We start from the raw sequence: 27,152 nt of genomic DNA, 5'->3' as shown, positions 1-27,152 counted from the left end.
GTTACTGAGAGAAAAGTGGTAGAGAGAGAGGAGAGTTCCCTTCATGTGCCTGTTCACTTCCCAAATGGCTGCGCTGGCTAGGTGGAAGCCAGGAGCAGGAAGCTTCATCTTGGTCTACCCACGAGGGTCATATAGAGTTCCCCCACAAGCTTATTTTGATTTAACACGCAAGAGAAAGAGAGCCAGCACAAGGGAACTCCCCGTCACTGATTTGCTCTCCACATACCCGCATGTGAGGAGTTGGGAACTTGAAGTTGTCTCCCATGGAACTGAGGGGGAGGGACAGGAACCTCAAAACGTGAGCCATCACAGGTGCCTTCCATAGGCTGCGTGAGCTGGCAGCCGGAGCCAGGAACCGGAATCGGGAATCGAACCCATGAACTCTGATGGGCCAACACCAACCACAGGCCACCAGGTGCACTTTGTGCCAACCACCACCCCTCCTTGGCTTTTAATCACACCCTTAAGCATGCATCCTGGGGAACACCTTTGGAAACCTGAGGGATTCCCTGTCCCCACCTATGGTAGGACTTAAGTTGGAATGGTCTATCTCTGAGCAGGCGTCCGTGCCCTTGGCTGCCCACCCAGGGGCTGTCCTGAGTTGAGCGTCACAGCTGCCCACGACTACAAGGCGCTGGAAGGTTCGAAGCCCTCGCCGCTCTCACCTCGGGTCCTTTCCGGTGGTCCACAGGGCTGTGGGCCGGTGTGTGGCATCTATTCAGAGTTCGTTGGGGGGTGACGCTGCGTGAGGTGGAGGTGCCCCCTGGGGCCGTCGCGGGCCAGGCTGTATGCTGCGCCGGGTCGCGACTCTGCGGGGCTAAGCGCGCGGTGGGCGTGCGGAGCCCACAGGCGTGGGCTCTACGAAGTTGCCTGTCCGACCCGCCCTGCCCCGAGGCCGGGCAGGTGTGGGCTGGCCGCCCGGACCCCGCCGCGCCAGGCCGGGAGCGCCGGCGGGAAACAGGAAGCAAGGGGGAGGCGCGCGGCCGGACGGCCGGGAGGAGGGCGTGCGGGCGGACGTGCGGGGCGGCTGGCCGGTCGGACACTGTCTGTCCGGGCCGCCGCGGTGATGTGGGGGGGCCCGGGCAGCCCCGGCGGCGGCCACGGCCAAGGCCTCTGCGAAGCGGACGGAGCCGGGGGCGGAGCCGGGGGCCCCGAGGGCGCCGCCCCCCTGCGCCGCCGGAGCCGCCGCCCGAGCGCTGACCGGGGAGCCCGAGGCGGCGGCGGCGCGAACGGTGAGAGTCGGTCGCGGGGCGGTGCGGAGAAGGGGCCCCGGCGGCGGCGGAGCCTGCAGGCGACGCCCGGAGCTGGGGTCGGCAGGCGCACCCGGCCCCCTCCCCAACTACCCGGGGGAAGAGCGCCCCTGCTAACCTACCCCACGCCCCTCTTTCCTACAGACCCCGAGGACGCAGCCATGCTGGGCCGGGCTGAGGCTGGGGAGGCCGAGGAGGAGGCCGGGGCCGGCTCAGGGTCCGAGGCGGAGGAGGACGCGCTGTGGGAGCGGATCGAGGGTGTCCGGCACCGGTTGACGCGCGCCCTGAACCCGGCCAAGCTCACGCCGTATCTGCGCCAGTGCCGGGTCATCGACGAGCAGGACGAGGAGGAGGTGCTGAGCACCTACCGCTTTCCATGCCGTGTCAACCGCACCGGTGAGTCGCAGCCCGGGATCCCGTCGTATCCCCGGGGTGCTCACAGCGCGCACGGTCCTGGAGCTCGGGCCAGGTGGGCGCTGCTAACCTGCCTGGGTCTCCGCGTGGGTTGACTGGGCTAGTGGGGAATGCCCACCTTCCTGCTGTCTGAACCACCTGGATGGCCCCATGGCAGGGCTTTGGGGTTCCCTTTCACTTCCTGTGCTGTGGTCTGCCGGTGCAGGCCACGCCTCGCTGTCCTGTGGGATGGCATCTTCCCCTTGCCCTTTGACCTCTCGCTCTGTCAGCCCCCTTCCTCTGGGTACTTGGGACCCATGTCAACTTTGCCATGGTCTCCTCACCCACTCAGTGGGCCAGAACTGGCGAAGGAATGAGGGGCCAATGGTGGAATTTCAGGCCCTGGCTAGTGGAAGTATTTTGTTGTGGGGAGTGGAGGCCACCCCGTGTTGTTGCAAAGGGAGGCTGCTAGCAGCTAACACAGACCCCACCTTGGAGGGTTCCTGACTCCAGATCTGGGAGGGAACCAGGGCAGCTCAAGGAGAGGTGCAGCAGCCGATACCTGAAGAGTTCCTGGCTTCAGGGCCCTGGCCCCCCCACCCCCTCCCATTCTGGGCATCTGAGGAGTAACCCAGCCAGGGGCACCCCTTCTGTTTTGCCTGCCTCACTCTCCATGCCTGGTAGACATCTGTCTGCCTTAAAAGAATGGCTAATAACAAAGAAAAGGCAGGCGGGGTTTACTGGCCTGCATCTTTATGTGTGTGTGTGTGTGTGTGTGTGTGTGTGTGTGTGTGTTGGGGGGGCTGGGCAGGGGAAGGGGCTGTTGAAGTTTATGTGTCATGTAGCAGAGTGTGTGGAGTGTTTGGCTCTCTTGGCCAGGCCGACTCTGGGCTCACTTCCCTGATGTGTTGGGGCAGGCCCCTATGTGTGTGTGACACCAACTCAGAAAAATCTTGGGATTGTGGGCCCTGGAGCCTGGTGGGGGAAGCAGCTGAGCATGGCAGGGGAAGCCCTCCCCTGGCTCTTGGTGCCACCCCCACGCCTGCTCCCTCCCAGGGCGCCTGATGGACATCCTGCGCTGCCGTGGCAAGAGGGGCTATGAGGCCTTCCTGGAAGCCCTGGAGTTCTACTATCCGGAACATTTTACGCTGCTCACAGGCCGGGAGCCGGCCCAGCGCTGCTCCATGATCCTGGGTGAGTGGCTCTCCTGTCGAACAGATGGGGAAACTGAGGTGCAGAACGTCTCAGGCTGCTGCCCTGGCGTGGGGGTCAGGTCCCTCAGGAGGCAGAGGGTGGGGCTGGCGTTCTGGCTAGCCTGAGTTCAGAGCCCGTGTGGTTGTTTGTGGACACCCCATGTCTGGCGAATGCAGCTCCAAAGTGGCTGTACAAACACCCAAGAGGCGCCAGGCCACCTTAGGGTCCAAGGAGGAGGTTGCACTTTTTCTGCAGCTGTGCCTGGGCACGCTTCCTTTTGAACACTCCCTATTCACATGCGTGTGAGATGGGCTGCACCACTTAGTTAGGTACGCATTCCGCGTGCCCGATTCTAGCACTGATTTTAGCTATCTCTGTTAACGCTTGTTGGAAGGCTGTCTCCGCATGACCCTTCACTGGTTGACGTCTGTCTACTCTGGTTCCGGATTTGCCACGTTGCGACGATGCTGGGAGTATTCTGATGTGTTTGTGTCTTTGTACAAATTGTGTCATGGGAGCAGGGAGCTGGAAAACAGGGATGCTGAGAGTCTGTGTTTTATAGTCACTGCACCTGTTGCGAATGGGAGCCTGTGTTGTACCTTCGTGAAACCCAGAATCAGATAGAAATGTTTTCGCCGAAATAATAAATGAAAAAATAAAAAAAGAAAGGAATGTTTTCTGCAGTCCAGTGTCTGGAAGGTGATTTTACTGTTCTAAGTTTGTAGTTCATTGAGTGGCGTTTGTATTTAATAAATGACCAGGAAACAATTTGACCTTCATGGGCCTCCGTTTTCCTATCTTTAAAATTAGCACAGGGAGGGGCTGGTGCTGCAGGTAGAGCAAGTTAAGTCTCTGCCATGCCAGCATCCCATATGGGTGCTGGTTCATGTTCTGGCTGCCCCACTTCCTTCCCAGCTCCCTGTGAACACACCTGGGAAAATCAGCGGGTTCTGGGCCAATTGCTTGACCCCCTGCCTCCCATGCGGAGACCCTGAAGACGCTTCTGGCTCCTGGCTTCATGACCCAGCCATGGCCATTACAGCCATTTGGGGAGTGAACCAGTGGATGGAAGAGCTTTCTTACTCTCATTGTCTTTCCTTTTCTCCTCTCTGGTGTTCAAATCAATCAGCCTTTAAAAAAATTTCTCAGATTGGTATAATAATAGTGTTTACCTTACAGTGTTGTCATGGAGATGCAAACAGTTGACATTTCTGTCTAGCACAGAGAATGAAGTTAACAACCATCAGGCCTGATACTGTTGCTGGAGGCTAGAACATCTTTGCATGTTTGTTGCCGTTTTTATTTCGAGACTTGCTTATTATAGTTTGCCGCCCATATTTTTATTCTGTTGTTTGCCTTTTCTTACAGATCTGCCTGGAGCTGGCTGTATCCCACTGGAGTCCTTCTGTTGCTCTGTCTCCATTCTGTGGCTTTTTCTCTTCACAACTTTGTTACAGCTTTGGCTTTGTGCTAGCTTTTCAATGCATTTGTTCATCCTTTCTCTCCTAGTTCCTTGAGCTGGTACCTTGTGGAGGCAGGGCTTCTGAGTACCCCAGATGACCAAAGTACAGACCAGAAATTCTCTTGGCTGTCACAGCATGAGTTTGCCTATGCAGGCTGCTACTCCTCCCCTCGCCCCCATCCCACTTGTTGGAGTGAACTTGGCATTGACCTGGCTCTCTGTCCCTGCAGATGAGGAGGGGCCTGAGGGCCTAACCCAGTTCTTGATGACCGAGGTGCGGCGGCTGCGGGACGCCCGCAAGAGCCAGCTACAGCGGGAGCAGCAGCTGCAGGCACGCGGCCGGGCGCTGGAGGAGGAGCGGGCCGGGCTGGAGCAGCGGTTGCGGGAGCAACAACAGGCTCAAGAGCGCTGCCAGAGGCTGCGGGAGGACTGGGAGGCTGGCAGCCTGGAACTGCTGCGCCTCAAGGATGAGAACTACATGATCGCCATGCGTCTGGCCCAGCTCAGCGAGGAGAAGAACTCGGCTGTGTTACGTAGCCGCGACCTGCAGTTGGCGGTAGGCCCTGGGACTGCATCCTTGGTGGGGCTGGGTGGGGAAGAGGAGTGGCCTTGGCCAACTAGCCATCTGGTAGCTGGCTCCCGGCATGTCCTTTAGCTGTGGGCACATACATCTGCCCTGGGTCTCAGTTTACCCATCTGAGATCTGGGGTTATAGAGTACTGTGACCTCATGGCTGTGATGCTCACCTGGGGATGAATTTGATGGGTCGAAGCTTTTGGCCGTATCTGGGAACATTTCTCATTGTCATGGCTGGAGTGTGGGATCTCAGGTGGACAGAGGCCAGGTGGGGAGTGTCCAAGCTGCCAGCCATAGAAGGCCGGTTAAATCATTGCATCTGGTTCTGCCAAGACAGCTGCAGGTGGCACCTGAAATCCAGTAAATCTATAGCAGGCTAATTGCTTTTAAATAAAGATTTATTTGTGTGTTGAAAAGGCAGAGTTACAGAGCAATGGAGAGACAGAAATCTTCCATCTGCTGGTTCACTCTCCAAACAGCTGCAACAACCAGCGCTGGCCAGGCCAAAGCCAGGAACCTAAAACTCTATCCAGGTCTTCCACATGGATGCAGGGTCCCAAGTGCTTGGGCCGTGCTCCACTGCTTTCTCAGGTGCAATAGTGGAGGACTAGACTGGAAACAGAACAGCTGGGACTTGAACTGGTGCCCATGTGGGATGCCGGCCTTGAGGGAGGTCGCTTTACCCTCTGTACCACCTCACTCCAGTTTCTGGTTTTGTCATGCAGATACTGAGGCTTGGGTGGGCAAAGAGCTCGCTGCCGGTCCAAGCCAGGGGGTGGCACAGCTTAGGTTTGGACCTGGTCTGCTTGGCGCCAGTGCTGCCCTCCTCCCCCTGGCACTATCAGACTGCTCCTTGGCTGGCTGGTTAGCTGGCCAACGGCATCTTTCCTAATCCTCTCTCCCAGGCGGCAATGCCGAACTGGCTTCTTGTTGGGATTTAACATGGGGATTACACTGGTATTTGACTCTTCAACGCATTGTCCCGAGAGTTTAATGAGCTAATCCCTGTCAAAGGCTTCAGGGTGCCAGTGGCACATAGTAGGCACTTTCTGGCCCCACTGTGCAAGGTGTAACAGAGCCCAGGACTGTGGCTTCAGTGTTGTGGAGCAGCGTTGTCAGGAGCCCACGTGCTGGCTGTGGGGGTGGGAGAGGATGCCAGTTCAAGTCTCAGCTGCTCCATTTCCAATTCAGCTCCCCATTCATGCACCTGGGAAAGCTGCAAAAGGTGGGCTGAGTGCTTGGGCCCCTCACCTGTACAGGAGATCTGGAAGGAGAGCCTATCTCCTTATTACAGCCTGGCCCAGCCGTGGCTGCTGCAGGCGTACAGGGAAGGAAGCTCACACTCTCTCCCTGCTTCTCAGATGTAGAAATGAAGAAAGCAAACACCAGGCAGCCCCTCAGACAATGGCCTCCTGGTCACTCAACAAACCAGCCACCAGCGCACAGCAGAAGCAGTGACCTACACCCAAAACGAGCTCCACACCCCAGCTCAGGGCTTACCCTGGGGAGACACCAACCACACAACTTGCACATGCCCAGGTCCCTGCACAGCTGCTCGCTGTCAGCATGGCAAAGGTCAGGCTTCCATCTGCGTGATCCAGTTTCCTCATCTTTCCAGCAGGGGTCATGGGCAACGATACTTCTCCTGCGCTGCAGCAGGCTCCACCCTCAGTGAGCACCCCTCAGTGAGCACCCCTCAGTGAGCACACCCTCAGTAAGCACCCCTCAGTGAACACTCCCTCAGTGAATACTCCCTCAGTGAGCACCCCTCAGTGAGCACCCCTCAGTGAGCACCCCTCAGTGAACACTCCCTCGGTGAGCACCCCTCAGTGAGCACTCCCTCTCATTGAGCACTGCTTCAGTGAGCACCCCCTCAGTAAGCACCCCTCAGTGAGTACTCCCTCAGTGAGTACCCCCTCAGTGAGCACTCCTCAGTGAGCACCCCTCAGTGAGCACTCCCTCAGTGAATACTCCCTCAGTGAGCACTCCCTCAGTGAGCACACCCTCAGTGAGCACTCCCTCAGTGAGCACCCCTCAGTGAGCACCCCTCAGTGAGCACCCCCTCAGTGAGCACTCCCTCAGTGAGCACTCCCTCAGTGAATACTTCCTTGGTGAGCACCCCTCAGTGAGTACCCCTCAGTGAGCACTCCTCAGTGAGCACTCCCTCAGTGGGCACTCCCTCAGTGAGCACTCCTCAGTGAGCACTCCCTCAGTGGGCACTCCCTCAGTGAGCACTCCCTCAGTGAGCACCCCCTCAGTGAGCACCCTCTCAGTGAGCACTCCCTCAGTGAATACTTCCTCGGTGAGCACCCTCTCAGTGAGCACTCCCTCAGTGAGCACTCCCTCAGTGAGTACCCCTCAGTGAGCACCCCTCAGTGAGCACCCCTCAGAGAGCACCCCCTCAGTGAGCACTCCCTCAGTGAGCACCCCTCAGTGAGCACCCCTCAGTGAGCACCCCTCAGAGAGCACCCCCTCAGTGAGCACTCTCTCAGTGAGCACCCCTCAGTGAGCACCCCTCAGTGAGCACCCCCTCAGTGAGCACTCCCTCAGTGAGCACTCCCTCAGTGAATACTTCCTCGGTGAGCACCCCTCAGTGAGCACCCCTCAGTGGGCACCCCTCAGTGAGCACCCCTCAGTGGGCACCCCTCAGTGAGCACTCCCTCAATGAGCACTCCCTCAGTGAGCACCCCTCAATGAGCACCCCTCAGTGAGGACCCCTCAGTGAGCACCCCTCAGTGAGCATTCCCTCGGTGAGCACTCCCTCAGTGAATACTCCCTCAGTGAGCACCCCTCAGTGAGCACCCCTCAGTGAGTACCCCTCAGTGAGCACTCCCTCAGTGAGCACCCCTCAGTGAGCACTCCCTCAGTGAGCACCCCTCAGTGAGCACTCCGTCAGTGAGCACCCCTCAGTGAGCACTCCTCAGTGAGCACACCCTCAGTGAGCACACCCTCATTGAGCACTGCTTCAGTGAGCACTTCCTCGGTGAGCACTCCCTCAGTGAATACTCCCTCAGTGAGCACACCCTCAGTGAGCACACCCTCAGTGAGCACACCCTCAGTGAGCACACGTGTACATTCCCTTCGTTCTTCGTTCTCTGGCAACCTTGTGTGCCTGCGTGCTGGGGACTGGTACTGCTGTCTGCCCTGTTTCTGTGGGAGAAACTGAGGCGTAGAGAAGTTTGCTTAGACACTTTTCACTTTTCCTTGTCCCCAGATTGAAGACTTCGTGACCTTGCTGTCAGAACTGTGGAGGCATAAAGGGTGGCAGGGGAGGAGGAATGAGGTCCCCTGTCTTCTTGTGCGGTGTCCTCGTTTCTCTGCAGCAGACATAGGGCTCCTGTGAGGTTGGGCAGAAAGCAGCCTGTTGCTCAGAGTGGGTGGGGCACCTCCCTTGGGGTTGCTGTAATTGTGATTGCGTCTCCACAGTGGCCATTGATTGGGGGTGTTGGGGGCTGGAGGTACTCGGGGACACCTGGGGAGGGCTGTGTGCCAGTAGGCCGGTGGTGTGGCCACTGTTTCTGAGGTGAGTGGTGGAATGAAGTCAGTAAGATTTGCTTTAAACTCACCCACTGTAGATTTACTTCTTCTTTTTTTTTTCCACCCACAAAATAAACCAAGATATTGCAGGTGGATGTGAGCAGCCCTAGGCTAGGCAGCTTGGGTTCCATCCCTCTGTGGACAGGTGCATGGTGGCTGATTGAATGTTATGTTTTATAAGGTGCAAATTTAATGAGCTGTTATTTCCAAGCAACATAAACCAAAGGCCCGGACGTTGTAATTTTGTGCTCAGCGAGTTGGTATGTCTGGATTAAATGCCTGTTTCCTGGTGGTGGGGCGAGGACTCCACAGGTGTGCCGCTGCTGTGAGCTCCTCGGGGGAAGCTGTGGCTGCAGGAGATGGCGGTGTGCGGCTGTGGGTGCTGGGGTTGTGTGCGGGGAGGTGTATGCATCGGGGGAGGCGGAGGGCGTGGCCCTGCTTCTCCTTGAGCCAGCATTGTTGTCAGCCTCTGGCGGCTCACAAAGCGCGTTTTGTGAGTGGAAAGGAATGTGGGAGTCATGGATTTCTTCGAGTCTCTAGTGGAGGAGGAGTAGAAAGCTAATTAGCGGATGGACCTGCCTCCGCCTCCAGTCCCTTGTGTGGGGAGTTGGGTCTGTGCCATTCTAGGCTCTGATGCCTGAGGGACTGGGGCATTCCTAGGGCACCAGACACTGGCACAGCTGAGGATGGCTCCAGAGGTCACAGGGAGACCTTTGCCCAACAAAGGCTTCTTTTTAATGTCTGCCTCCTGCTGCTCCCTGTATCACCAATCTGGCTGCCTCCAACCCCACCACACGCACCTGGAACATGACCCTGGCTGAGACTCATAGCTCAGCAGACCAGTCATGCATGTCAACCCTTGGCCTGGCACACTCCTGTTCCTTGTGCCAGCCCCCCACCCAGCCTCTGGCTGTGCCCACAGAACATGTGAGCCCTCAGGACACGGAGGTGTGACTTAGAGTGTGGCAGACAGCTCAGTCACACCAGTGGCGGCTCCAAGGCTGCCCCTTGCTGACAGCGGCCTCTGCCTGTCCCTGTCTGGTTTGAGTCTTGCAGTGATTTGGGGAGTGGGGAAACTGAGGCTCAGGGGAGAGAAGAGACTCAGGGTGACAGAGCCTAGCAAGTGGTCCAATTGGACCTGGAACCCTGGCCAGGCAGGTCTCGTGGGGGACAAACAATAGGTTGTGGCTTTAGAGCTGAGGTCATTAGGGATTTTCTTCTTAATGATTTCTTTATTTGAAAGGCAGAGTTACAGAGAGAGGGAGAGAATCTTTCATTTACTTGTTTACTCCCCAAGCAGCCCCAACAGCCAGGGCTGGGCCAGGCTCAAGCCAGGAACCGGGGCTCCATCCGGGACTCTAACTAACATGGGAACAGGAGCCCAAATACTTGGGGTATCCTCTGCTGCTTTCCCAGGCACGTGAAAGGGATTGGACGTGGAGCAGATAGAATTTGAACCAGTGCCTATAGGGGATGTGGGTGCTACAGGTGGCAGCCCAACATCCCTGTGCCACAATACTGGCCCCAGGAGTTTCTGAAGGAAGAATTGGGTATAGGTAGGCTTGTGTGGGGTGGAGAGCAGATAGGAGGGGGCAAGCGGTTGGAAGGCAGATGGCATAGACAGATCTTCCATCTGATGCTTTGTTCTCCACATGGCCACAACAGCCATGACTGGGCCAGGCTGAACCCAGGAGACTGAAGCTCTCTGGATCTTCTGCGGGGCTGCTGGGAGCCCAAGGATTTCTGCTACCTTCCTTGGCTGTTAGCACGCAGCTGGATTGGAAGTAGAGCAGCTGGGACTCTAACTGATGCTTCTCTGTGGGCTGTCAGCACCACAGATGGCAGCTTAATTTGCTGGGTTACAGCACCTGGACCCATCCTGGCTTTTGGGCTGGGTGAGCCTCTTAAACACACATCGTCCTCTCACCCTCTGGGCACTTGGGGAGCCACGATGTGGCCCAAGGCAGATTCCTTGGTAGTTTCTTTCTTTCTTATTAGACAGACTGATTTTTGGAGAAGAGAAACAAAAAGATTTTCCATTGATTGGTTCATTCCCCAAAAGGGCACAATGGCAAGAACTGAGCTGATCTGAAACCTGGAGCCAGTAGCTTTTTCCAGGTCTCCCTTATGGGTGCAGGGTTCCAAGGAGTTGAGTTATATTTTGCTGCTTTCCCAGACCACATGTAGGGAGCTGAATGGGAAGTGGAACAGCCAGGAATAGAAGCAGCTCCCGTGTGGGATGTTGGCACTGCATGGTGGAGGATTAGCCTCTTGAGCCACTGTGCCAGCTCAGAGTCACCTGTTCTGAGGCAGTTATTGTCATGGTCTTCCTCCTCTTTCCCTTCTTCCTTCTTCTCCTCCTCCTCCATTCCCCCTTCCCGTCATGATAATCCTGGGCTACATTGATGACGCTTGGTGTCAGAAGTGTGTGTGACCAAACTAGCCGTGATGCCACTCATTTATCTACTTGTCTTTGAAGCAGGTGCCCCTGGGGGTGGTGGCCTTGTGGCTTTCGTTCCTACTCCATATTTGTGTCCTCAATGCTCTGCTTGCCCCTTCTTTGCTGACCAATCCGGGGAGCCTTTCTGGCTAGTGCCTGCCTTTTACCATACGTACATGCCCGGTGAGCTTGCGGAGCTGCCAGCTGCTGCTTCTCTGGCCTAACCCCTTTCTTGGGCCCCAGGTGGACCAGCTGAAGCTCAAGGTAAGCCGGCTGGAGGAAGAGTGCACGCTGCTGCGCAGGGCCAGGGGGCCGCCTCCTGGGACCGAGGAGAAGGAGAAGGAGCTGGACAGCGTGGACCTTGTCTCTGAGCTGCGTGCTGAGAACCAGCGGCTGACGGCGTCACTGCAGGAGCTGCAGCAGGGCGTGCAGCAGGTACCGGGGCCTGGCTGTCAGGTGTGGGTGACCCCTGCTTCTCACTAGTCCTTCTTAGGTGTGAAGAGTCCGAATCCAGCTGTCTGAGATCTAGCCAGGGGCCTTGCCATCCCTCGTGGCTAAGCTGAGGGTGCTTAGCAGATGTTGTTTGGTCCAAGGACTTGTGCATCTGAATCAGGGCTGATTCTTATTCTTGGGATTGTACAGGGGTCCGTGGCCCTGGCAAGATGGAAGTTTCCGTGGCCTGGGTGGGTCTGGAGCTTGCCTGGTGTCCTGTGGCTGGGAATGACAGCATGGGTGCTTTCTGGCTAGGGTGTTTTGGGGTTTGGGGTTCTTGGTGGAGATGGGGGACTGGGGCGATGAACTTGGGCCCAGGGCCTTTCTGTTTTGGCTCAGTCCCATGAAGCCCCCTTGTGAGGGTCATGAATGGAGGCCTTGGGAATGACCTGTTGGGTCCTGTGTGCTGGGTGGGAGCTAGCAAGAGGAGTCAGCCTGGATCTTGTTTAGAAACAAGAGGTCCTGGCCGTACTTGCCCAGCCTGCACTCCTTACCTCCTAGAGAGCCCAGGTATCTCCTGGAGGGTAGTCAGGGTCTGCCAGGGCCACACCTGTGTCTTGATGGGGATGGGAGTGAAGGTTGGGTAGCAGGTCCAGGTGTGGGCCAAGAAGGCAGAGCTAGTGGGTGGGAACTGAGGATGGTATGTCCTCCCGCCTTACTCCCCATCCCCAAGGTGGGCCCTGGGCCAGCTGCTGAGGTGGTCTTGAACCCTGATCCCCAGGAGGCGAGCCGGCCAGGGGCCCCAGGCTCCGAGCGCATCCTGTTGGACATTCTGGAGCATGACTGGCGGGAGGCACAGGACAGCAGACAGGAGCTGTGCCAGAAGCTGCTGACCGTGCAGGGGGAGCTGCAGTGGGCCGAGGAGCTGCGGGACAAGGTGGTGACCCCATCATCCCATCTGCCCCGTCCTTCCGCCTCCTCCCTAACCCGTGCCGACAGCCCTTAACTGTTTGTGTTCATGCCTGGTGCCTGTGGGTGGGAGGGACCTCTCTGTATGTCCGGCAGCCTTCTCGGACACCTGCTGATTGCAGGTGCTATGCCAGGATTCGGGCATTCCCTTGTTCTTATACTGATGGAGGCTGCCTTCTGGGTGCTTGAAATACATCTGTGAATATAAAGAGGTCTTGCTTTTGAGGACCACAACTTGGGGCCCTGGGAGACCAGCAGTGTGGCAGGCACATGGTTAAGTGGCTGAGTCCACAGGTGAGGCCAGGGGCAGAGTGAGTTCAGGGTACAGGCTGCAGGTTCCATGTGGAGGCTGAGGCTGGCTCTGCATGGAGGCCTTCGATGCTGTTCCACCCATTTTACATATGAGGCTATTGAGGCCCAGTGAGGTGAGGTCTGTGTTCCTGCTGAGGAGGTGGGTGCTTGTTCCTGGGGCTCAGGCCTCTGTCCCCTGACCTGCTGGCCACAGGCTGGTTTGCACTTCTCATTCCCGGCCCTGTGGTCTGAGCCCATCCACTGGCCCGCAGTACCTGCAGGAGATGGAGGACCTGCGGCTGAAACACCGCACGTTGCAGAAGGACTGTGACCTGTACAAGCACCGCATGGCCACCGTGCTGGCCCAGCTGGAGGAGATCGAGAAGGAGCGGGACCAGGTGAGGGCTGGCCCACGGTGTGGTGTCAGGGCCCGGTACACCGCCGGCTGCTTGGCAGGTGGTGGATGGGGCTTGATTCCTGACTTCTCCATCAATCAGGAAGCAGTGACGAAAGCCTCAGGCCCAAAGTAGGTTCCTGAAATCTTACATTGATTGAACTTGTAAAGATTAATTTATTTTTTAAAGATTCAGTATTTGTTTTTATTTGAAAGTAAGAGTTACGGAGAGAGGAGAGACGGAGATCTCTCATCCCCTGCTTGACTCCCTAAATGGCTGCAATGACCAGGCCCAAACCAGGAGCTTCTTCTGGCCTCTCACATGGGTGCTGGGTCCCAGGGCTGTGGGCCATCGTCTGCTTTTCCCAGACTGTAAGCAGGGAGCTCGATCGGAAGTGGAACAGCTGAGGCTGGAACAGGCACCCATATGAGATGCTTGGCACTGAAGGGAGAGGGTTGCTTGTTGTGCTACTGTGCTCTTTTCCTGTTTATTTGAAAGGCAGAGTCAGAGAGAGGGCGAGAGAGAAAGGGATCTCCTGTCTGCTGGCTCACTCCCAAATGACTACAAGGACCAGGGCTAGTCCAGGACAAAGCCAGGAGCCTAGAACTTTATCTGAGTCTCCCTCAAGCACTTATACTATCCCCTGTTGTTTTCCCAGGTGCATTAGCAAGGAGCTGGATTGGAAGTAGAGCAGTGGGGACTTAGACCAACACTTCAGTGTGGGATGCTGGCATTGCAGGAAAACATTTTAAAATGAGTGGAGCAGGTGCATCCAGGGTTGTAGACATGAATGGCAGCAGTGCACTGAATGGGGTATGTGTGCAGCACAGGCACAGCCCTCATGTGCTGGGGGTCCTAGCCTTGTTCCCTGGGCTCCTCTGCTCACCTGAGCCCCTGTGCCAGCTGGGTAATTAGACCTGGCATCCTTGTTTTCTGCACCTGAAGACACAGCTGACATAGCAGGTATTTGCAAATATTTGCTGATGAAGAAGATCTGTCAAGACTGATTCCCAGTGCCTGGCACCCAGGCCCTTGTCACTTGCTGAGACTGGAGGCAGAGGGGGGAGCTGATGACCCTGGGCCTGTTCCTTGAGGCCTCCTGGGTGAGGTTCCCCATAAGGGGGAGGGTAGGAGGATTTTGTCCTTGACCGCATTTGTGTCTTGCTAGAGGAGTTCAAGTCTATACACTGGAGTGTGCCTTGAAGTGGCAGACTGTGGATTTGGGTTTCTTCCCTGGAATGTTCTCATACTTTGAGGTGAGACCTGGAAATCTGTGTGTTACCAGGTTGTTCGCAGCCACAGTGGGTGCCCAGTACCCAGCTCCCTCCAAGGCAGTGACTGGTGGCTGTGAGTCTAACTTTCGGTGACCTGGTCTTTGTTGTGGGCAGCCACACTTAGGATGCAGTGGGTGGGACTCAGCTTTCCTCCAGGGAGGATGCTGTGAAGAAAGCATCTGGTGAGTCTGGCACGATAGCTCAATTGGCTAATCCTCCCCCTCCAAGTGTCATATAGGTGCTTGTTCGTGTCCCAGATGCTCCATTTCCCATCCAGCTCCCTGTCTATGAAATCAGTAGAGAATGGCCTAAAGCCTTGGACCCATATATCCATGTAGGAAACTTGGAAGAAGCTCCTGGCTCCTGGCTTTGGATTGATTTAGTTCTGGTCTTTGCAGTGAACCAGGGATGGAAGATCTTTCTGTCTCTCCTCCTTCTCTCTGTAAATCTGCCTTTCCAATAAAAACAAACAAACAAACACACAAATAAAAGAAAGCACCTGGCATCCAATAGGATTCCTTGAAGTGTTTTATTTATTTGTTTATTTTACTTTGTAAGGGTTACAGACAGAAGAAGAGAGAGAAAGAGAGAGAGAGAGAGAGTTGGTAGGGGGAGAATGTTCCATATGCTGGTTTGTTCCCCAAATGTTTGCGATAGCCAGAGCTGTACTGCTCTGAAGCCAGAAGCCAGGAGTTTCTTCTGGGTCTTCCATGTGTAGAGCCCCAAGTGCTTAGACCATCCTTCACTGCCTTTCCAAACTGTTAGCAGGGAGTTGGATCAAAAGTGGAGCAGCCTGGACTCAGAGTGGCACCCTATGGGATGCTGGCCCTGCAGGTAGGGGATTAGGCTGCTGTACCACTGTGCCGGACCCCAGAAGTGTTTTTAAGTTGTTCTTGGTGAGTTGGTGAGAGTGGGAGCTGCTGCTGGGCGGTGTGGTTCAAATCTGTCTACCTGGTTACAGTAAGTAATGGGTACTTGTGTCTAGTGGTCACATGCAAAGATTCCATGAGCTGATAGCGTGGTCCCAGCACAAAGTGGACAGTCATGGATCGCAGCTGCTCCGGTGACTGTGCCCATCTTCATGATCAGAGGCTGGGGGAGAGGCATGGCATTCCCTCAGTTGCCCACCTCCTGCTGCTCCCCCTTAGGCCATCCAGAGCCGGGACCGCATCCAGCTGCAGTATTCCCAGAGCCTCATCGAGAAGGACCAGTACCGCAAGCAGGTGCGGGGCCTGGAGGCCGAGCGGGATGAGCTGCTGACCACGCTCACCAGCCTGGAGGGTGCCAAGGCACTGCTGGAGGCACAGTTGCAGCGGGCCCAGGGCGGGTCCTGCCTCAAGGTGAACAGAGGGCTAGGGGCTGGGAAGGTGCCCAACTGGGCCCTACTGGAAACCTCAGCTGGGGTGGGACGCTCTATCCTATGCTGGGAGGGTGTGGCTTGGTGAGCAGGGTGGGGCCTGTGGGGTTCTGAGGTTCTAGGGTCACTCCCTTAGGAAAGCTGGGCTGCCAACAAGTGGGATGCAAAGCATGGCCTCAGAGACCAGCTACTCCTGTCTACCATGGACCTAAGAGCCCTTCAGAGACCAGCCAGCCTCATCCACTCATTGCAGGGGGCCCAGAGAGGGTCAGGGGTTTGCTGGAGGTCACACAGCCACCAGCCAGTGTGGAATGACCCCAAGTTCTTTCTGAGTTTGATACTGGCTCCCGTGTGGCGGCCAGAAGTCATCTTGACTTTGGCCTTTTGGGTTACACAAAGCTGAGCTCATCGTTATTTTCTTAGAATTGTGTCTGTGAACTGCAGTAAACCTGTTAAAAACTGATAAAAAAAAGTTTACTCCCCCCCCCCCAAAAAAAAGGTGAGCTCAGTGGGCTGCATGTTAGAGGCAATGGGCATGGAAAAGAACTCAGCTGTGAACCTGACTTTTGCTTTTAAATTCTCAGTGTGCCTTTTAAAATAAAGATTTTATTTACTTACTTGAAGAATTGGGGAATGAGAGAGAGTTCGAGAGATCTTCCAACAGCTGATTCACTTCCTAGATGGCTACAATAGCCAGGGCTGGGCAAGATGAAGCCAGGAGCTAGGAACTCACTGGGCATCCCATGTGGGTGATAGGGACCAGGTACTTGGGCCTTTGTCCGCTTGCTTTCCCAAGTGCATTAGCAGGGATCAGGGTTAGAAACAGAGCAGCTGGGACTCGAAATGGTGTTCCTGTGGGATGCTGGTGTCCTAGGTGGAGGTTTAATGCACTGCCCCCTGAGGTGCCCGCCTTGTTCTGAGTTCTAGCCCCTCTTCATTGCTGGAGAGGCCCAGCAGTCTAAGCCTTCCTCCTTGTGTCCTGTAACTGTGAGTCACAGCTCTCCGACTCCTAGAATGTGGCACGGTCCTGCCTCAGGGCCTTTGCACATGTTGTCCTGGCAGCTGGGACCCTCCTCCCAGGCTATTCCCACTTTTCCTGGAAAACGCTGATGCTGCCAGGCTGGGTGGGGCCCAGGAGGACTCCATGTCCCTAGTACTTGCCTGCTGTTCTGTGCTTGGGATCATTTTGTTCACCTCCCTGCTGGGGTCCAGTTGCTCTCCCTGTGGAGTCTGGGAGCCCCGTGAAGGCAGGGATCTGGCTGCTCATGCCCTGGCTCTCTGTCCCTGGACCTGGTGCAGGGCAGGTGCCCGGTAAATGGTTTGGCTGCCTGGGCCCAGCATGCCTCACCTCTTCTTTTCCCCCTTTCCTCTCCCCTCCCAGGCCTGTGCCTCTTCCCATTCCCTCTGCTCAAACCTCAGCAGCACCTGGAGCCTCAGTGAGTTCCCCTCCCCGCTGGGAGTTCTGGAAGTAGCTGGTGATGCACCTGGCACGGGTGGCTCTGAGCCCCTCACCTCGGTAAGCCCACTCCACCTCACCCCAGAGATGCTGATAGCATCTAAATCATTCCTAATATGGGGTACATGTTGGCTTATGGCGCTCTTTTGCGGATACATTGAGGCCCCAGGAGACCAAGCACCTTTCACAACATAAGTATCTGTATTAGCCAAGTAGATAGCTTCCTTCTGCTGGTGCGCTCCCAAATGCCCGCAGCAGCCAGAGCTGAACCAGACTTAGGCCAAGAGCCTGGAACACCATCTGGGACTCCTGCCTGGATGGCAGGACCCCGGGTACTTGATCTGCCACTTGCTGCCTCCCCGAGTGTGCATTAACAGGGAGCTGGTTTGGAAGCAGAACTGGCACTTGGGCCAGAGCATGCTGTGACGGCATACAGGTGCCCTCAGCTGTAGCTTCAACTTCCAGTTTCTTCTCTCGGATTGTGTTGTGTGTGTCCCAAATGGCTGCTGTGCCCAACAGCTGCCTAACCACATACCTTCTTTATCTTACCCTGGACTAAGGTGGTATAAGGCCTGGGAGCCACTCACCGCATGTCAGCCTGCAGCCCACTCCGGTGCTCCAGACCCCAGGTGTCTTTGTGGCACGGAGACAGTGCTGGGCAGTGGGGTGACCGGAGTCCTGTGGTGGCATTACAGGAGGAGGCCACGGACAGCGAGAAGGAGATCAACCGGCTGTCTATCCTGCCCTTCCCCCCCAGCGCTGGATCCATCCTGCGGCGGCAGCGCGAGGAGGACCCTGCACCCCCTAAGAGGTAAGCAGCCTAGGGAGACAGGCAAGCAGGGCCCGAGGCAGTGAGGTCCCCAGGGACACCTCAGTGGATCCAGGAGACCACCACCCAGGTCCCCTGCAACTCCCAGGAGGGACTGAGGTCAAGGATTAGGGCAAGCCTCGAAGGGGACTTGCTGGAGGTCAGGCCTTGAAGGTCATCACCCCACAAGGAAGCTGACCCCGTGAGGAAGCTGGTGGTTGGGGCTGAGGGATACAGAAAACTTGCCCAGGCATGGTGGCAAAGCTGGGCTGAGTCCTGCCTTGCAGGTGTGTCCAGCCCCGCCCTCCACAACTGCTTCCTCTAGTCAGTTCCATTTGATTTCCCAGTACTGACCGGAGAGAAGCCAAGCCCTGGGCGGCCGTACCCACCCTAGGCTTGCTCTGTGTCTGCTGTCAGTGGGTCGTGATAGGGAGGTCACTGGCTAAGTTGCATGGCACAATCCTGAGCCACAACCCACAGAGGTGGCAAGTGAGATAAGGGCTGAGAGGTCCAGGGAGGCTTCCTGGAGGAGGTGGCCTCCCTGCAGAGGCCAGCATACTAGCTTCTCACCCTGTGAATGTAGGGGCTCTGTGAGCCTGGGTACCCCCACCGTAGGGACTGTGGGACCTTGGTGGGCGGGAGGAAGGAGTGGGGCCGAGTCTCACTGGATCTCCTTCTCTGTCCCACCCTGTCTCCATGCAGGTCCTTCAGCAGCATGTCGGACATCACAGGTGACAATGCTGGGAACTACATACAGGGTTGGGCTGGGTAGGGTGGTGGTGATGAGGGTTTTGCAAGCTGCCCGAGGCCTGGGTCGCCTGCTCTGCCCTGGTCTGTGTCTGTGCTCACTGAGGCTCCTGGGCGATCTGGTGCAGTCCTGGGTCTGGTGAGCCCAGAGCCGGCCCATGTTCTCCTCCCTGGCTGTGCAATCACTCTGTTACTCAGAGGCCCAGCCTCCAGGGAGCAGGAGGGTCCCCCTGGCTGGGCTGAGGGTTGCGGGAGGAGGGTGTGCCGTGTACCCCTGGAGCTTCCAGGACCTGGGCTGGGCGGGGCCTTAGCCCCATTCCTGGTTCTCCAGCCTCTCCTTTCTCTTCCTTCCCAGGGAGCGTGACACTGAAGCCCTGGTCCCCGGGTCTGTCCTCCTCCTCCTCCTCTGACAGTGTGTGGCCTTTGGGAAAGCCAGAAGGTCCCCTATCCTGGGGCGGTGGCCTGGATCTCCTCAACAGGTACTGTGGCTGTGGGGTCTGCAGTGTTGGGCCTGGTGATGACCTGAGGTGGAGGACACCTGGGGAGGTGGAAGGGGCGGGGCGAGGTGGAGGGGGCGGGGCGAAGCAGGGTGGGTGGGGCCAAACCTGGCCCAGCAACAAGGTCTTCAGATACTGACTGTTTGACTGGGGACCTTGTCACTCCCACTCGCCAGCTGTGTGGCTTGGCCCACTCACTCCTCCCTGTGCCTCAATTTCCTCATCAGAAAAGGGCATGTGCTTTTATGTAGCTTTGTGTGTGAGTGAAGCCATCAGCACGTAGTAGGTGCTTAGTGCACAGTCGGTGTCAAGAAAAGGTTGCCCTTGTCCCATAACTGGCGCTGCCTGAGCTCCCAGTGGCACCTGGCTTTCCTGCTGAGCTGTGGGCGGAGCTTAACTCTCCTTCCCCCCCACCACCTGTGATGGAAACCCCCCCTCCTCCACACAGAATGCATGGCAGGTGGCATGCTGTGTGTTGGCCTGTGGTGTTCCCTGTTAGGGCCAGTGGCTCTCAGAAGGGCTGGGGTGCAGGGTCCGAGGCTGGCAGCAGTGGACGGAGGGAGGCTGGCCAGGGAGGCACCTGCGGTTTGGCAGAGGGGAGGGCAGAGGGAAGTGGAGGCAGGTGGATGGGCTGAGCCAGAGCCGGCTCTCCAAGGCAGGCTGGGAATGTGGACTTTGGCTTGTCCATCCTCGGCGTCCAGGAGCTCTCCGTAGCTGCTGGCTGCTGGGCCACAGTCGGTTAAGCTCATCTCTGTTGTTTTTGAGGAGACAGCGGAAGCCCAGAGAGGTTTAGTAGCTTGCCTGAGGCCACACAGCTGATAAGTACCCCAGCCCAGGTCTGCATTGTCTTAGGGTTTGCAAGGGGGTGTGGGCAGCACTGAATGTTTGCTCTGGAATGTAGGGGAGGCTGGGCTGAGGGACAGGTCAGACAACAGATTGGGGTGGCGTGGGGCCAGGGGAAGCAGCTTGGTTAGGTTGGCGTCTGGGCCCCTGACCTCCCCCACCCCCACCTCCGGCCACCGGGAGCCTGGGACGACAGCATTGTGACATTGTTTGTGCGTGCGCAGGACATAGTTCTGGGGGAAGGGGTGGAGGTGCCTGCCTTCCTGCCTGCCTCGGCCCTTCCTCCAGCACAGGCTGCAGCAGGGCGGCCTGGCGGCTGTCCAGGGGGCTCCAGGATACAGAGGAGGGAGCAAGAGGCCTGGGCCAGCCCCACAGTCATGCCCACGTGGCACCACCTCCGTTCCTGGGGCGGAGGGAGCTGGGGAAGGAGCACTTGGTGCGGTGGGTGGAAGGTAGAGGGGAAGGGGGGACAGGGCAGAGCTGGAGGTGAGAGGCCTGGGTAGGGTGGGGCTCCTTGTCACGGGTGGGATGAGGAGAGCAGGCTTGGAAGCCACTTGCCTTGACTCCAATTTTGGCTCTGTTGCTTTGTCCCGGGGCCTGGACAAGTCAGTTTCCTAGCACCTCAGTCATCTGTTCTGTGAAATGGGGTTACAGTAGTGCCTGTCCCCTAGGGTCATTGACAGAGTTCTGGTATCTCTTCTTCAGCAACAGAAATATATTTAATGTACTTGAGAGAGAAAGATCTTCCATCTGCTGGTTGACTCTTGCCCCCACCCACAAATCTGCAACAGCTAGAGGCCAAAGCCAGAAGCCCCAAACTCCATCTGAGTCTCCCACATGGTTAGCAAAAACTCAGACGCTTCAGCCATCGCCACTGCCTCCCTGGTGTGTGTTAACAGGAAGCTGGAATAGGAAACTGAGTGGGCCAGGACCCAGGCACGCTGCCTGCATGCTTTGTGGTATCCTAACTGCTGTGTGGGACAGCCAGCCCCAGGGCTCCATCCAGCAGCGCCAAGCCCGTGCCGAGGGCTCTGCCGCTATGTGCTCCCAGCTGCTCCTTGTGGAGTCGCTCAGTTCCCACCAGCTTGGCAGGACTGCTGTTCTCAGTCCCATTACTCAGATGAGGACTATGAAGGCCCAGTGAACATTGGAAGTTTGTCCTCAGTCCCAGGCTGCTGTTATTGCTGCTTCTGGCTGTGCCTGCCTTTGTCTGCCCAGGCTGCTTCCAGCCTCAGGTTCCTGGGGTGTTCCCCTCCCCTGAACCCTCACCCCTGCCTTTCCTCTCCTGCTCCCAATCCCTTTGCTCTTCCTCTCCTGTCCTTTGTGTGGCCCGGGGACAGGTGATGTAGGCTGTCAGGGTGCTGGTCCCCTGCCCTTGCTCGCCTCTCCCGGGCTGCTGCCTCTGGGTGCTCCTTGGTGCTTGTCTGGTCTGCCACTCCCAGCCATGCCACCCTTGGCAGGATATGTCTCCTGTTGCCTCAGTCTTTCTCATTCTAACATGGGGGTGATGGCCCTGCTGGCTCAGTCCTAGGAGGAGTTAGAGAAGGCAGCCTTCCCTCCTCTCATCTCCACCGGCTTGTCTGCTGGGGCCTGGGTGCAGGGTGCTGCCGCCTGGACCCTGGTCACTGTAGTCTTGTAGGTTTTTCGGCAGTGCTCAGCATTGTTCACTCTGGAGATTCTAAGCTAGATCTTTGGGTGGGGCAGGGGAGTTAGTAGTAGGCGTTGGCAGGAAGAGCTCTGGCGGGGCTGGGGGACACCAGCCTTAATGCCCCAGTTCCGTGGTGGTGGGAGGGAGGTGTGGGGCAGGCTTGGGGTGGGCAGGGCAGATCTGGGAGGCAGGATTGGCCACTCGTCTGTGCCTTTGAAACCACAGCCTGTGAGAGGTGCTCTGGCCATAACCACTGGGAACCCCAAGAACTGAAGTCATGCGGGCTCATGGCATGGCTGGAGGGGTTGGAAGAGGCTGAGAGCTGGTGGCTCAGGCAGGTCCTCTCTGGGTGGCCTTTCTTAAACTTTGTGGAGGTTCCATGGAGCCAGAGAGCCCTGAGCATACATGCCTGCCTCAGAGACTGCAGTTTGCTGTCCCCAGGTGGGCAGGCAGCTTGCTGCTTAACACTAGGGCCACTCATAGCCCTGTGCCCTCTGATTTTCTTGTCCACCTGCTCTTCTACCTGGTCATCCTGAGGACCAAGCCTCAAGTGACCAGCTCGTTTGTCCACGTCCAGGGCACGTTTATCTGTGTTCTGCCACGTTTCACCAGCCATAGGCCCAACCCAGGCCTCCTGACTCTGTAGGACCTGCAGCCGGCCCTGCCCAGGGGAGCCCCAGCCTCTCCACTCTGACTCTGTTTGTGTGGACTGAAGGACGGGGGCTGAGATGGGCCCCCTTGGCCCCAACTTTCCCACTCTCCAGAGGGTATTGATGGGGTTAAGTTCCCTGCAGCTCTCCCACCCCAGGTTGGCCGCCCCTCCCACATGACTTCCATGCTATAACCAGGGACTTATGAAAGGGACCTGGGGTCAGCTAGGCCCCCTAAGTCCTCACCGCAGCTCATCCAGGACCCTGGCTTGCTTTGCGCAGTGGCTCCTGTTGCCCGGTGGGAGCGAGGCTGGTTCCAAGGCTCTTTCGGATGGAGAAGGGAAAACTGGAGTGAGGATGAGGAGTATGGGCCAGGGTGGGGCAGAGGGGGAAGGGCAGAGGCTGCAGCAGGTGCAGTGGCCCTAAAGTGCAGCCAGGGCATACCTGGGGAATGGAGTCACTGTGGTTTGTCTAAGAATGCTGAACTGAGTCACAGGACCCACAGGCCTCTACCTTCCCCTCCTCTCTTCCCAGGTCTCTGGCCATCCGTGTGTCTGGCTGGAGCCCTCCTGGGGGACCAGAGTCCCCAGACAAGGGCTTAGACTGCCTGCCATTCCTTGGAGACAGATGGTCTGGGGCGGTGGTACGCAGGGTGCTGTCTGGGCCAGGGTCAGCCAGGACCGAATCACAAGAGGTAAGGCAAACTCCGCCTCCTGAACTGGGGAAGACCGACAGTACCAGGGCAGATCCTGACTGGCTGGGGGCATCCTGAGGATGGGAGTGTGGTCTGAGTCGTGGGGTGTGGCTGCCCTGTGAGTGACAAGGTGTGCTCACCCCCCACACACCCAGTCTTTCTCCAGCCCTGTCCCTGTCACCTTGCATTTCCTCACAGCCAAGGGCTGAGACAGCTGGCCATGAGGGGGCGTGCCTGGAGGCAGAGGCCCAGCACAGAACCTTGCCTTGGAGCCAGTGGTCCACACTCCCCTCCCTGCGGGACTCCCAGGGTAAGTTGGGCCCTGGAGACTCACGCGAGTCCTGGAAGATTAGAGTTGATGTCCAAGAGAGGGCTCAGCTAGCAGAAACCGAGGCCAGCAAAGGGGTCCACCTCACCTGGTGCTGGTTGGCTGGCTCCCAGCATGCTATCTGCTGTGAGTGGCAGGCAGCAAAGGGAGAGAGACCTGGGCGTATCCCTAGTGGCTTGGTGACCTTGGGAGCTGTCACTCGCTTGTAGAAGGGGCAGGTGGGCTCCTGATAGCTGTGACCTTGGGAGTGCCAGACCTGACTCCTGGCCTTACCACCTTCCTCCTCCTGCTTCCCCGCCCAGCTTGCCAGTCCTTCCATGAAGCCCTTGATGCCTGGGCAAAGGGCCCAGGGGCCGAGCCCTTCTACATCCGAGCCAACCTTAGCCTGCCTGAGCGGGCTGATCCCCATGCCCTGTGCGTGAAAGCCCAGGAGATCCTGCGGCTGGTGGACCCTGCGTACAAGCGGCGGCAGGAGTGGTACTGTACGCGGGTGGACCCCCTCACACTGCGGGACCTGGATCGGGGCACCGTGCCCAATTACCAGAGGTGAGGCACTGCTGGGAGCCAGGGGCCAACGGCATGGGGTTCGCTGCCCTTCCTGCACCGTGTTCTCTGGTGAGGACCCCCCCCCCCATTCCCTGACAGATATACCTCCCAGCTCTCCCTCCCACAGAGCCCAGCAGCTTCTGGAAGCCCAGGAGAAATGTCTGCCCTCTAGCCGCCACCGAAGTCCCCGGAGTAATGTAAGCAGGGTGGAGCGGGCAGGGGAGGAGCAGAGAGAGCTGGTAGGGGTGAGCAGGGGTGAAGAGAGACAGCTTTCTTTGGGAGCCCCGGAGCAGAGAGGGCAGAGAGGCCCCTTGGTCACTCTGCCCTGGGACTTGATCACTCATGTGCTGTGTTCACCACAGAGCAGTGGTGCTCACTGCCCTGGGCAGGTGATGGTTGATGGGCAGTGCTCAGAGTGTGGGGGCGGCTGCAGTCATGTCCCCTTTCCAGGCCTGGGTGAGCCCCTCATTGAGCCCCTAGGCGAGGGAGGCCAGTGAGGGGACCCTTGAGAACCATGGGAGGCAGACTGCCTGGGCTGACTTGCCATCAGCGGCAGGTGTGACTATATGGTAGCAGCTTGTCCATGTCTGGGCTGGGGTGGCATTTTGTGCCCGTCAGTGATGTGGACAGCTGGCTCACTGCTCTTCCCACCCCAGCTCATACTGCCTGTTCCTTGGGAGGGATCCCAGAGTTTGTCTCTCTGGGGATCTTTGGCTCTCTGGGCTGCCCAGATTTGGTCACCCTCTTCCCAGCCTGGGGTGCTGTGCTGGGCCACCTCTCAGTGCACCTGGCCTGCGGTGGCGATGGGGTCTGCTCTGCTGGGACCCCCTTTGCTCCCTTCTCTCCTCGGAGTGAGTGGGGCTGAGTTCTCAGGTGCCGTTTCTTTCCTTGCACGCCCACCCTCCAGCTAAAGAAGCGAGCCCTGGACCAGCTGCGGCTGGTGAGGCCCAAGCCGGTGGGGGGGCCCGCAGGGGACTCCCCAGAGCAGCTGCTGCTGGAGCCCTGCCCAGGTGAGTGCACAGGTGCAAGGAGGGTTGGGGTTTGGGGATCCCTCAGCCTTGGTGATCCTTTTGGTCTGGAACAGCTTGTTGTGGGAAGTGAGGTGTGGTGAGGCAGGGGCCTGAGGGACAGGTGCCCCCTGGTGGCAGGAGACCACGTGGCAGGTGCCTGTGTGGGACTGTGACTGTGGGGCTTGTGGTGTAGCTGTGCTTCCCACACATGCGTGCTGGCAGGGGCTACAGGAGCCTACAGCGGTGAGGGGAGGCCTCCGGGGAGGAGTCCTGGGTGGCCGTGGGGGCAGTGGTTAGGGAAGACTTCCTAGAAGAGGAAGTGCTAGAACCGGCACGTGCGAGTTGCATGCCAGCTGTGAGTGTATTGAGGTTGGCCCAAGGGCCCTTTATGGAGTTTACTATAGCAGGGCTTGGACGGGGACAGGTGCTGGCAGAGAAACACATTCAGGAGCATAGTAAGATAGAGTGGGAAGGTGGTGCAGGGGAGGGGTGTGTCAGGAATGCATGCCAGGGTCCCTGCCCATGTGGCTTGGGCTCTGAAGGGAAGCTGGGTCCGGGGCGGGGGGGTTGACCCAGGTGTGCAAGGGCCCTGTGATTGCAGGCAGCGGAAAGCAGAACTGAGGTGGCAGTGGACTTCCTGGGGCTCCCCAGGGCAGGGCTGCATCTCTGTCACTTGCATGGAGGCTGTGGCTCCTTCTTCCAGAACCTGTGAAGTTCCAGGATCTGGTGGCTGTGCAGAGAATGACCTGTAGGAGGCAGGGATGAGACAGGAAGCTCAGGGAGGAAGCCTAGGGGAGGGTCCCAGGGAGTGAGGGCAGGCAGCCTGCAAGGGTGTGTATGTGTGTGCTCCTATACACAGCAGCACTTAGGATGGGTATATGGAACACTGGCAGGGCAGGGCTGTCGCTTACAGCTGGAAACCTGCCTGTACCCTCACCTCTCCGGCCCCCTTCCGTGCTGCAGAGCCGGAGCGGAGCCTGAAGCCCTACAGCCTGGTGCGGCCGCTACTGGTGTCTGCCCTACGACCCGTGGTGCTGCTGCCCGAGTGCCTGGCACCCCGGCTCATCCGCAACCTGCTGGACCTGCCCAGCTCCCGGCTGGACTTCCAAGTGTGCCCGGCGGGTGAGCCTGCATCTTTGAGAGGGGAGGGTCAGGGGTGGGGGGGAAGGATTGTTCTGGGCAGCCAAGCCCATGACTCTTGTTGGCTGCCTCTCTCCTTCTCCTTGTATAGAAAGCCTGTCTGGGGAGGAGCAGGGTACACCATCAGCACCTGGAGCCCCCAAGGCCCGGCCTGCCACCCCTGGGCTGGGTGGCAGGATCCGTGCCATCCAGGAGTCAGTCGGGAAGGTGGGTACGGGGGCCAGTGGTGGGGGTGGGACTGGGCTAGAACAGGTGGCTCCTCTCCTGGGTGTGAGAGCTCAAGGCCAACCCTGCTCTGCTGCTCATGTGGTGCCGGGGCCCCCAGGCAGACTCTTTCCTTCCTGTGGTCTTCAGTTTTCCTTATCTGAGACATGGGTGGGATAGGGCCCTCAAGTGGATCGTAGACATAGGGCTGTCTGTTCCTGCTCTTGAGCTTGCTTCTGTCTGGGAGCTGTAGGTCGTAGGGTGGGTAGGAGATATGCCACATGGACCTTCCTCCAGGTCACCAGAGTGCCCAGGTCTTCCATTCCAGGTTCTCTGCTTGCTGCCTAGACACCTGCTGGGCGTGGGGGGGGGTGGTGAAGCAGGACTTGGCAATGGGAGCTGTGACATGGGTCACCTGGATTGGGCAAGGGCCTTGGGGAGGCCGGGAGTACAATGTGCCTCCCACTCCTCTGAGCAGAAACACTGTCTGCTGGAGCTGGGCGTGCGGGGCGTGCGGGAGCTGGTCCACAACGAGATCTACCCCATTATCATCCACGTGGAAGTCACCGAGAAGAACGTCCGTGAAGTCAGGTGCGCCGGTGCCCGCGGCTCTCTCCAGCTCCTTGCTGTCTCTGTCTCTCTCATGGCATCTTCTCTCAGGGCCTCTCTGTGGTTTCTGCCATCTGCCTTGGGGGTGTGGAGAGGCCCCTCCCTGACCACTGATGCCCCCTGATGTTCTCTCTTCACAGGGGGCTGCTGGGCCGGCCAGGCTGGCGGGACTCGGAGCTGCTGCGTCAGTGCCGCAGCTCGGAGCAGGCGCTCTGGGGACTGCCTTGTTCCTGGGTGCAGGTCCCTGCCCACGCCTGGGTTCATGCCGAGGAGCTGGCCAAGGTGGTCCGTGGCCGCATCCTGCAGGAGCAGGCCCGCCTCGTGTGGGTGGAACGAGGCAGCAGCCGAGGCTGTCAGAGCAGCAGCGAGGCCTGAGGGAGCCATGCCCTTGGGTGGCATCTG

General features: G+C 58.1%; 1 protein-coding gene across 1 annotated transcript; it reads left to right on the top strand.

Moving 5' to 3' along the window:
• Window positions 1-1,396: 1,396 nt before the first annotated feature.
• Window positions 1,397-27,152, top strand: CARD10 (caspase recruitment domain family member 10). The gene is made up of 20 exons (XM_040991088.1): window positions 1,397-1,646; window positions 2,700-2,837; window positions 4,530-4,855; window positions 11,096-11,287; window positions 12,066-12,221; window positions 12,817-12,942; window positions 15,362-15,553; window positions 16,952-17,086; window positions 17,722-17,837; window positions 18,537-18,565; window positions 18,937-19,060; window positions 22,754-22,913; window positions 23,112-23,223; window positions 23,544-23,787; window positions 23,915-23,984; window positions 24,695-24,797; window positions 25,761-25,919; window positions 26,029-26,144; window positions 26,620-26,732; window positions 26,891-27,152. The coding sequence occupies exons 1-20, from the start codon at window positions 1,412-1,414 to the stop codon at window positions 27,123-27,125; spliced, it is 3,081 nt and encodes a 1,026-aa protein (XP_040847022.1). The 5' UTR covers window positions 1,397-1,411; the 3' UTR covers window positions 27,126-27,152.

This window comes from Ochotona curzoniae, unplaced genomic scaffold (genome assembly GCF_017591425.1).
Source record: "Ochotona curzoniae isolate NIBS_2020 unplaced genomic scaffold, NIBS_Ocur_1.0 contig_1014, whole genome shotgun sequence".
Classification (NCBI taxonomy): Eukaryota; Metazoa; Chordata; class Mammalia; order Lagomorpha; family Ochotonidae; genus Ochotona; species Ochotona curzoniae.
This window is presented reverse-complemented; position numbering and strand designations above follow the sequence as displayed.